This window comes from Paramormyrops kingsleyae, chromosome 23 (assembly GCF_048594095.1).
Source record: "Paramormyrops kingsleyae isolate MSU_618 chromosome 23, PKINGS_0.4, whole genome shotgun sequence".
NCBI lineage: Eukaryota > Metazoa > Chordata > Actinopteri > Osteoglossiformes > Mormyridae > Paramormyrops > Paramormyrops kingsleyae.
In genome coordinates, this window is record NC_132819.1 from 12,372,871 (window position 1) to 12,384,156 (window position 11,286).

General features: G+C 47.1%; 1 protein-coding gene across 3 annotated transcripts; it reads right to left on the minus strand.

Annotated features, from left to right (window-relative positions):
* Positions 1-387: 387 nt before the first annotated feature.
* On the minus strand, positions 388-10,871 carry kdm1b (lysine demethylase 1B). Of its 3 annotated transcripts, none has more exons than XM_072705703.1 (21): positions 10,515-10,866; positions 9,707-9,858; positions 8,777-8,898; positions 8,589-8,678; positions 8,265-8,376; positions 7,990-8,103; positions 7,863-7,901; positions 7,099-7,291; positions 6,835-7,019; positions 5,708-5,878; positions 5,508-5,582; positions 5,174-5,308; positions 3,922-4,093; positions 3,239-3,366; positions 2,974-3,105; positions 2,607-2,681; positions 2,372-2,488; positions 2,157-2,282; positions 1,688-1,810; positions 1,401-1,553; positions 388-1,176 (listed from the first exon to the last, which is right to left on the minus strand). In XM_072705703.1, exons 2-21 carry the CDS (start codon positions 9,800-9,802, stop codon positions 1,093-1,095), a joined length of 2,442 nt encoding a protein of 813 aa, XP_072561804.1. In that variant the 5' UTR covers positions 9,803-9,858; positions 10,515-10,866; the 3' UTR covers positions 388-1,092. The 3 variants fall into 3 exon arrangements, with proteins under 3 accessions (XP_072561804.1, XP_072561803.1, XP_072561805.1); XM_072705702.1 differs by having other exon boundaries at positions 10,557-10,865; XM_072705704.1 differs by lacking the exons at positions 388-1,176; positions 1,401-1,553 and having other exon boundaries at positions 2,120-2,282; positions 10,557-10,871.
* Positions 10,872-11,286: the final 415 nt, after the last annotated feature.

Genomic DNA, 11,286 nt, shown 5'->3' on the forward strand with positions numbered 1-11,286 from the left:
TCACTTAAGTGAGGGGCTGCATAAGCACCATGACACAGTGTAACTGAGTTAACATTTTATTCTAACACTGTATTTTAATCTTATATTTGAGAATATAAGCTCCGCATGAAAAAAGTTACATTTATAATCAGCTGAGGTTTCTTCTGGGTGCTCCAGGTTCCTCCCACAGTCCAAAGACATGCAGATTAGGTCACCTGGCTACTCTAAATTGCCCATAGGTGTGCATGTGAGTGTGTGTGGCTGTTTGTCTGTGTTGGCCCTGTGGTGGACTGGTGACCTGCCCAGGGTGTACCCTGCCTCTCGCCCGATGATGCTGGGATTGGCTCCAGCTTCCCCGCATCCCAGATGGATAAAGCAGTATGGATAATGGATGGATGGATAATCAGCTGATTTGTTTCTTTCTTTAATGTGTGGTTGTGTCGTCTTGCCGGAATCTGTCCAGAAACCAGCGTGACTGTACCTATTAACCACCACTTTTTCAGAGAATTATACATAGATACAGACAAAAAATGAAATATATCTCATTACAAGCGGCATATTGGATTCAGAAACAAATATAGTTAACTTAGCATATATTAAGCACTAGCACAATATGCTGTTCTGTAATTTCTCAATCGAACACTATTACAAAAGCCTTGGACATATGCGAAAAGTATAGAATTCACTCAGTAGAAAATGCATTTTGAATATGTATATTAATGATGGAAGTCTTTCATCTGCCTTGGAGTGATCAAAGCCAGTTTTGTGTCCTTACTCATTATTACACATCGTATACACAAGTACCCAAACTTCCTGTGCAAACAGCGGTCCCGACAAATAAACAAAAAGTGCTAAATCATATAGTAACATCGTACAACCGAGTAATTCATAAGCGCTTTCATCACGTTTAACATTATTCTATTGGAAACACTTTTTTTTCCCCACAAAGTCTTAATTAGTACCCACAAGTGTGTCCTTTAGACAATAAGAGCTGCGCTGCAATGCATGTTGGGAAATGCAGAGTGACACAGCTGTAGCTCCCGGGTCCGGATCCAGGTTAACACCATTGTAGTGTTGCCGCACACTGTGCTACTAGCCCACTCTCTCCTTTAGCTACAAAGCTGCCATTTTACTGGCTTCCCGCACGCCGCTCAGGTAGGCTCCAGCCACTGTCTGGGGAAAATGCCGGTTGGAAGCCTGCAGACAGACAGGATAAACACAACCTGATAAACATATCCTGATAAACACAGCCTGATAAACACAGCCTGATCAACACAGCCTGATCAACACAGCCTGATCAACACAGCCTGATAAACACAGCCTGATAAACAGCCACATTTTGTACACATTTAAGTGAGTGACAAAACACGACAAAACATAACATGAAATCACCTTCTGTAGCGCTCACTGGTATATCTCACCTCTCCTGCGAAGAACAGCTTCCCGAGTACTTCCTCAGCTATGATGTCATATGCCTCTCCGCTACCCCCAGTCTTCACGAAGCTGTAGGACATCTGCGACCATGTGTCTTTGCTCCAGTGTGTGACGAAATACTGCACCGGATCTGGGACCTCCTGCAAACAAAGATTAAAGGAAAAAAAATTCAAGATTACATACTAAAAGTGGCCAAATCACAAGATACTTATCTGCCATGAACAATCACACTACATGCACTTGAAAAACGGGAAATGCTTCGGAGCCGCTTTACCTGCTCCCTGAACATCTCACGTAGCATCTTTATGCACAGGTCTGCCACTTGCACATCATCCAGATTCCTGATGGTGGCCACAGCGTCTCCCGTGATGACAGACATCAGGACACTCTGTTTTCTCTGGGGGACACATGGGACACAGTCGTAAATCATAAAGGAAACGCGCATTCCACAGCCAGCATTACACAGTTACGACATTTACTATTAACAGAAATTACAGTGCAAAGCATGCGGGCAACTGCATAATTAGTCCTTCTGACCAACCCCATGATGTCACATTCATGCCAGCCAATCGTGAAGAGTGAGTGGGACCAGAACAATGACAAAAGAACAACCCCAGCACAGGCAGGGTATATGTAGCTCATATCATGCTACATTGACACCAAAATGACATAATTTCCATTGATTTCATCTGAAGTATACGGCCACCTTAATGCATGCTTCAGGCACTCAAACCTGCCCTGACCTCTGGGTCCATATCGTAAAACATCCCAAACATGCCCCTCTTTTCAGGGCTGGGCGGGACGTGGCCAAAATAATCAGCGCCCTGGATCTTGCTGTCCCAAAAGCGGTACGGGAACTGCAACGCAATCTGCAAACCAGAAAACAGATTCTGGATATAGACACCGTCATACATGGTCACACTTCTGCCAATTTGGTCTTAAAAATAAACATGCACACCTTTTCAATAACTCCTGCCCCAAGGCTGTTAATTGCCTTCAGCTTCCTCTCAGGAAGCGGAGGGTTAAACTGAACCGTGTTCTTCTGAAGAAGAGCCAACGGGATGGTGACCAGAACCTAAAGAAGGCGGCGGAAAACCCACTGATCAGCCACATCAGCTTAATGTGCCACAAGGCATGTAAAAAGAACATGATGGAGAGATTTAAAGTGGTATATAATGCCTAATGAGCCTTACCTTCTGGGCAGTGTACTGAGAGCCACTGCATGTAGTGACTTTAACCAGGTCTGCAGAATAGTCGATGCTCTGGACCTGTAGGGGACAGAATGATTAGCAACCGTAAACAACACGTGTATTCTATATCTTTAATATTAAAAGTCTTGTCTTGGGTATCATATCATGCTATGTGTACAGAACTGTTTGTTTATACATTACTAATAAACTTTTAAAATTATTGTTCAGGCTAACAGACAGGGTGAGACTGGGGGGCCCAAGTATTATTCGCAAATTCACCTTTGTCGGGGATCTTCCCCCAACCCTAGTGAATGTGAAGGGGTTACTATATAACATTAGCTTTTCCTTTTTTTGAATCGAGGTAAAGTACCGGGGTATTGAGGTGGATGTCCAGGCCCTCAGCCAGCTTGGCCAGGATGGAGGAGTAGCCAGCAGTCAGAAGTGTGTGGTCGCCGGAAAACTGAGCAAAGAACTGGTTGTGGTCCCAGGAGCGAGCGGACACCTAGACAGCAAGGCGTGCGAGTCAGTATGCAGCAGCCGCTCTGAGCGGACACCTAGACGGCAAGGCGTGCGAGTCAGTATGCAGCAGCCGCTCTGAGCGGACAAGGCACAGCGGGGGGGTGGGGGTACAGTACCTGGATGAGGTCACTGCCGCAGGCATATTCCAGGTTGCTGAGGTGGTACTGAAGCACTTTCTCCTCCAGATCACTGAACTGAATCCCTGATTCTTGGAGAAAGTTCTTATAAACCTCTTGGATTTTCTCTGTCACAATAAAAGAACACCCAGAGTTGTTCAAAGTTACTTATTGCCAAAGAGAATGAAGAGTCAATTAGAGAAAAACACAGTAAATGAATCTCCTTAACGGATATATGCTTTACTAAATATACCAAAAGACTATAAAGCGGACAAGTCTGTATGCGATGTGCTACAGCCTGATGCAGCCTAAAATACAATTTAACTGTCTATAGCTACAATCAGAACAGGGGTTTGCAACCTCTGGATGACCGTGGACCGGTTTACATTGTATTAAAGAGTGATGGGGGGCAGACCGACTTCATAAGTTTATTCGTTTCCATTTTTGCAGATGCGAACAGGACAGGCAAAAATATATAGTTTTTTTGGGGGAATCAACAAACTCCTCCACAAAACTGCAGTTCTGCAGCCTGGTGGAGTACTGGTACTGGGGGATTGGGAACCCCTAAACTGGACCAGTAAATGACAGGACTCAGTTAATGCAGAAGTCCGTATCCAGGAGAAGATGTGGTGCGGAATGTAGAAGCTGGCAGAAGTGCCCTGGAGAGGAGCGTGTTACTGTACCTCCCAGAGGGACGTCCACATGCTGGGGCATGTCCTTCCTCCACTCAGACACCACGTCCAGGATGGCGTTGAAGTGGAAGTCCATCCGCTTGTCCACGGCGGGATCAGTGGTGCGTCCACCTTCCTGGATCAGGTCACACCGGTCACCCAGCTTATGCATCTTAAAACCCATCTATATAAGGGGAAAATCCAGGGCATGTGAGCAGGGCAGAATGGGGAAGCGAAAAACAGACCCACACGGAGTACATGCATACGTACATCTGAACATACACTGGGGCTCAGGAAGTCACCGGAAAAACGACTTAGGCAACTAAATCACAAACACAGATATAAAGGTGTGTCATATTGTGCTAAGTTCACCCTACACGACTCTCAAAGCCGTCAGATCTGCACAACTCCTCTTCCAATCGGGAATCTTGAAATCTCTGGGATTTTCACACAACATGACTGATCAGTGATGGAGTCACAGATTACAAGACCTTTCACCGAGGCCTGTCTGGTCTCCCAACTACAGTTTGTCATGAAAACACATGGGAGGAGTGACGCGGGGGAATGACACATTACCATGCACGAGACAGGATTTTTGGTGTAGCCATGCTTATTGATATTGTACAGGGCTTCTCCTGTGTTTCCGCTCACACTGTTCCTTGTGCCGTCATTGGCTGTAGCTCATCGCTGCACTCATTGCCGGTCACAACCGGGTCACAACAATTTTCACACTACAGGATGTGGATTCTCTGACAGGTCCAGATATTTAGCCAGCTAGATACCTGCAACTGTGTCCGTTGTCTCAAAAGTCACAGCAGCATATGCCAAACAGAGACAAATGGCACCAGCAAAGAGAAACACCGGCCGCATTGAAGCTCAACGACTGGGACTGACAGACATTTAACAAGACAGTTGGTAAAGTTACAATGCACACACACACACACACACACACACACACACACTGGTTTGTAACTATATCTTTGTGGGGACTCTCCATTCATTTCTATGAGGAAAACTGAAATCCCAACATGACCACCTTAACCATAAATAACCAAACAAAATAAGAGACTTTTGGCATTTTTACTTTTTTTGAATGCATTCACAGATCTTCGTGGAGACCTGAAAAACGGTCTCCACAACGTCAAAATAACAGGTTTTTATTACACCGTGGGGAACATTTGATCCCCACAACGTAATATAAACATACTCCCCCCCACCACACACACACACAAACACACACACACACAGACAGACAGACACCCACTTGCTCACACATTAGTGCAATGGGGTTGTTGACGCAGCCGTTGACAATCTGGGCCCCCTGCCCCACAGTGACACCTAGGGATGTGTCGTCCCACACCCTGCCCCCGATCCGGTCCCTCGCTTCCAGTACCACCACCTTAGGGCAAAAAAAAAAAAAAACATGAATTAATTAAAAAAGAGTGAGACAGGTCAAGGATCATAAACCTGAAAGTGGCAGCACCTTTTATTAATGTTTATGAATGAAAGAAAGGAGCCTGGGATGCAGGTGGAGAGGCAACAACAACGGAAGGAGCAGGCAAACTGCACGTAGATACTGACCCCCACCAGACACCCACCTGCATGCCGAAAGTGTGGAGCTGGCGAGCGGCAGCCAGGCCTGAGGCTCCAGCTCCGATCACCACCACCTTATTCTGTAAGGATCAGGAGGCAAGATCAGCGCTGTGGCTGCTCCTGCATGTACAGCACTCTATGCACAGGTATGATCACAATGAGCCAGGCAAGGCGGGGTGGAGGGGGGGGGGGGGCGTACTCGTACGTTGCGGTAGCACCCGGGCAGCAGCGGCTCCTTGACAGACAGCACGCCGGTGTTGATCAGGCCCTTCCGGGTCATGAAGCACAGCACACGCTCCAGCTCCTGCACACAGCGCACGCGCACCAGCCCGCGCACGATGACGTGGGCTGCGCATGTCTGCGCCGTCAGCACCGTCTGCGCACAGAGGAAGGGTGTCAGTCGCCTGCGTCGTAGGTGAGCTGTGACCCACGTGGGCGTCCGAAAGGACTGTGTTACTGACACGTCTTGTTCTGGCTCCACTAAGAGCAGGACGACTAATGAATGAGTCACATTACCAAGAAAAGAGCCACATTCACACCATCCATCCATCCATCCATCCACCAACCCAGCTCGCACAGGTTTCAAAACTGGGGTACACCATGCATGGGATGCCAGTCCATTGCAGGGTGCATGCACACATGCACACGCACACACACACACACACACACACACACATCTGTACTCATCTTTGTGGGGACTCTCCATTCATTTCTATGGGCAAAACCCTAATCCCATCAATGACAACCTTAACCCCATACCCGGCCCTAACCTTAACCATAACCAAACAAAATACAGGTCTTTTGGCATTTTTAGTTTTTTGATTGCAGTCAGAGACTTTTATAAAATTGAATTTCTCCTTGTGGGGACCCAAAAAAAAAGTCCCCATAAAGTCAAAATAACAGGTTTTTAATCACATTGTGAGGACATTTGTATACCTGGACCACACACACGTGATATGGGCAATTTGGAAATACCAGTTCACAGCATGCCTCTGAACCACAGGGGGGAAACCTACACAACATGAGGAGGACACGCCGATTCCAAACCCACAGGAAAGGCGGGACCTGAACCCAAAACCTTGGAGATGTGAGGCAACAGCACTACCTACTGGGTCACTGTGCTTCAGCAGGCAGCGATAGCTTATTACAGGCCGCAAGGGCAGTACATCACTCGACCCAAAGACCTGTACTGCAATAGCTCCTAAGACCAGTACATTAGGAGGTCCTTAGCCGTGTAGCACACTAAATCAGGCATGAGCGTATGGATATGTACACCCTCCTCGAAGCATAATCAACCCTGATCTTTCCCACTGAACTTCCCCTCCGCCCCACCTTGCAGTCTCGATGCCAGGAGGCCAGGACAAGGTTGCGCAGGGCGAGGTACATGGTGGGGTCGCGGGAGAACTCTGGGAACTCGTAGAGCTCGTCCAGCTCCATCATGTCTGGCCGCACGCAGAGCGCCTTGCCGCACTCGTTGGGCTGGTAGAAAGGCTGGAAATACGGACAGAGCCCTGGAACTGAACAGGGCACACGCCGGTCAGTGTGGCGGCGGCGTGGGCCGACAGCCAATCGCGTGGCGGACCTCCCCGGGCTTACCCTGCGTCTGTGGGGCCCGGAGCTGCTCGGCCTTCATCTCGCTCAGGGGGATGTTGCAGGGGGAGCCGGAGGGACTCATGCCCACGCAGTCGGGGTAGTAGGCGATGAGGAACGGGTCGGCAGGGCTGTCTTTCAGCAGCGGCGGCAGGATCAGCATGGAATGCCACCAGCTGTCGATCACTTCGGCTACCCGCTGGTGACACAGGGCCGGAATCAGGGTCAGCCACACTATCCACACCACCACATTTTCACATGCAAATGAACAATTAGATACAGACATTCTGTTAAAGGTACTTCACCCTAAAACTGAAAAAATACATGTTTCAGGGGAGCTTTAATGCTATCTATCCATCTAGATCGTTCTGCTGGGAGTTGCCCAGTTTTGGAGATACCGACCGTAGAAATGCCGGGTTTCTCTCTAATATAACGGGAGTGAATGGCATTTGTTCTGCGGTGATTAAAGTGGTAGAAAATTCATTAGAAAAATTAAACAGCGATGTCTCTCACCAGAAATCATGACCCGGTTATTCATAATAATTCACAGACTTTAACATAGGAACTATTTTCTTCTGCCGAACTCCACACCCCAATCGTATCACTGCGCGATATCTTCTGCACAGTGATACGCATTTTCGGGGTGAACTGCCCCTTTAAGAAATTCTAAGAGTAAGTGCCAGGTTCATTTGGTCACTGATGTGGATTCTGACTTCAATTCAATCACAGTTTTGACTCAAGAGTAAAGAAGATGTTGCTTTTGTTCCCACCATGTCTTCTGGCTGGGAGCACTGGTCGGGACCCTCGTTCTAAGAATTGAGAATAAAGAAGACGGTTAGGAAGAACGCGGCCGGACCAGCGTCCTCCAAGCCCTGCTGCTCATCCTCACCATCTCACCTTAACGTTGTTGAATTTCATCCCACAGCGGTAGGTCATAGCAAGCGAGGGGGTCAGCTGGATCTCCTTGGTCAGCTGTCGCCACTTTCCACAGTCTGGTTTAGTGCACTGGACCTGGTGGGACGGACGTTGTACACAGTGCATCAAGAACATAGCACTGCAGATGCTACAATGAGTCACTATCGCTGCTGGCATGTGGGATCTCCTTCAGAGGGTCCTCCTCTGTTCGGCCCAAGAAACGACATACGACACAGAATGGGGATGTCTGTCCTCACCCAGTACGGCAGCTGCTGGTCGGCCATGAAGGCTCTCAGACTGGGCTCACTCTTCCCATTGCCCGTCCACACCCTCTTCCAGCTGGCATACTTCTCGTAACCATCTTTATGACTGTTTGTGGCAAGATGAGGAAAAACCCATTTAGCAGTACGGAACGCAGACTAGCTAGGCTCTGGAAAGTAACGTGCGCGCTCTGAATGGGCTGATAGTAACAGGAGTAATGGTGGATCCGGATGCTTTGTCCTACATTAAATGATAAGCAGCACAACTTCCCAAGAGGTTCTCACAGTGCTTTTTTATTTCAGTCTGTCACTCGCTCCTACCTTCTGTAATAGTAATCAAAGCACTCATTACAGAAATGCTCTCCGCAGGACAGGTGGTACCATCGCGATGTGTAGCCATTCTTCGCACACCTGGAACGGTTGAAAAGGGACAAGATGAGATGTCAGCGTGGACTGCGCCCTCCCCGTGACGGGCGGACTCCCTGGATTGGCCGACAGCGGGCACAGACCTCTCGGAGGTGCTGGCGAAGCACACTGGGTACGTGGCCGAGCAGCCTGACTTTTCACATCTCCTGTGCTTCTTCTCCGACTGGTCCTCCTCCTCCTCTGTGTCTGCTGCTCTCCTTCGGCTCTGAGGGGAAAAGGCAGCATCCACAGTGACCCCAATTGCGGCGTATTTGCTGAAAGTTGGACACGGAGCTGCCGGTTCTCAGCAGTTTAACTGCCATGCGCTTTGCACGTTCTCCCTTTGCATTTCAGATTGGGGAAAAAAATAGGATTTTTTTTTGTCCAAGAATTTAATTGTTCTCTTAAGAGACTAAAAAAAACTCTACCAAATATGCTATTATGGCTGCCTTTGTTCCAAACGAAAAACCACTCATAACACATCAATCCATGTTCTGAAATTGCTCCTACTATTTAGGGTCACGGGAGGTCTGGAGCTCACCCTGGAGGCTCTGGGGGCAAGACAGGGAACCACCCATGATGGGGCGCCAGCCCACCTCAGGGCACACTAACACACTAACACCTACCAGCCAATCGACCTCAACACCTTTTTGGACTGTGGGGGAAAACTGGAATACATACCCAGTGGAAACATGCAAACTCCACACACATGGAGCCATGGTGGAGACTCAATCCCAGGTCCCAGTGGTGTGAGACGACAGTGCTAACCACTGCACCACCCATACTATTACATTTATTACTTTATTCCCAAATAAAATCTTTTCCATATGCAGTTATTGTTTCATAACTACAGCTTCTACGTTTTTAATTATTGCATAGCTAAGACTGCGGAGTATGTGTCTGAGTCACATACTCGGGTGAGTACTGTGTTCTCTGTGTCCTCTTCACGGCCTTTTCATAAAAAGTATGTTTGGCTCCCCCGTTCTACCGGAGTTCTACATAAGAAGCATCCGCACATCCTGCTTTGCACCTACTTGTCCTGCAGGGCTGTTGCTGCAGCGCTTCAGTCTGACGTTGACCTGTCTTCCAGAGGAACGCAGGTTCTGGTTCTCTCCCGCGGCCGCATCCATGACCGCCCGCGCTCTCTCCCCCACGTCTGGCCGTACACCAGGGACGCCGCAAAGGTCTGGAGAGTGGCAAATAGAGGATTACTGTGGGATTCAGAAAGATGAATCCCCCCCCGTGTGGGTTTCCTTCAGGTACTCTGGACTCTGCAGTTGGGTGAACTGGGCTCTTTAAAGTACCCATAATGTGTGTCAAATGTTCCCACAATGTGATAAAAACCTGTTATTTTGACTTTGTGAGAACCAAACTCAATTTTATATATTAAAAAAATCTGTTGTTTGGTTACTTATGAAGGACTCTCCAGAGTCCTCACAAAGGTATAGATACTTAATCTGTGTGTATGTGTGTGTGCCTATGATTCACTATATTTTAAATAGACGATGTGTATACCACATTAAGATAATAATGCCTCAACTAGCAAGTCTCAATCGCTTGGAAGTCTTCTGATCTTTGCGCCCAACAGTACATATAAAACACATTGCAGTTCATTAAAACAGCCTATCTACCTATTTCTGCATATGAATTGAACAATCATTATTTGTAAATACAGAGGTAGCGCTCGTAACGACGACATCAAAGATGCTGTATAACCACATTACCGCTGGTTAACATGCAGAAGAGTACAAAAATGTAAATACACCCTCTCAACATAGTAATCTAATTTGGTTGGCATTTCTAATACTAACAGATTGAACTAGATGAATTACGGTGTGTTACCGCTGCTACGATGAGACAGTGTTTACAGTTTCTATGACGTACATCGCTGGACGAACTGTCAGTCCTGCATGATCCCCTCTTCGCACAGTTGGGTAAATCTCATATGGACAGAGAACTGCCTCCCTTTGTTGTCTAAGAGTAACCCGGTGGGGCCTCACTCAGCATTATGGTGACACACCACAGATCAGCGACGGCGCACGTCGAGCAAGGGCCAACGCGCATGCGCGGCCGCCTCTCACTGACGGTGCCTTCACATTAGAACAAGATATTTCAGTTAGTTTAGGGTTTCACGTTCAATTAGAAAGTACCGTAGATTTAAACTGTAGTTTTGCGCATTTCTAGTCTGACGTTGAAAAACGTCAGCAATGTAAACCCACTGCATGACACTCGGTTCATTTAACTAAAAGTACCAGCATTCCCCGCGCCGCAGATCAAGAAAATGTTGTTCCGGACTGTATATGGGACGCGCCGGCTGTCACCTCATACTTAGGGATCGTAGAGACAAATAATTAGGATACAATAAAACTAATATTGTTTAATTATATTTTTGCTGTATTAGCCACACCTTTAATCTAATTTTCGGAATTACCTACAAATATAGAATTTTATTATGGTGATGGAACATTATTCTATATTGATATATCAACACCGTGGTTTTATACTTTTAAATCAATGAGGAATTTAATTGAAAGATGTTTTTCACACTGTAATATATATATATATATATATATATATATATAGGCAAATGATATCTGTATAATAAATATATAGC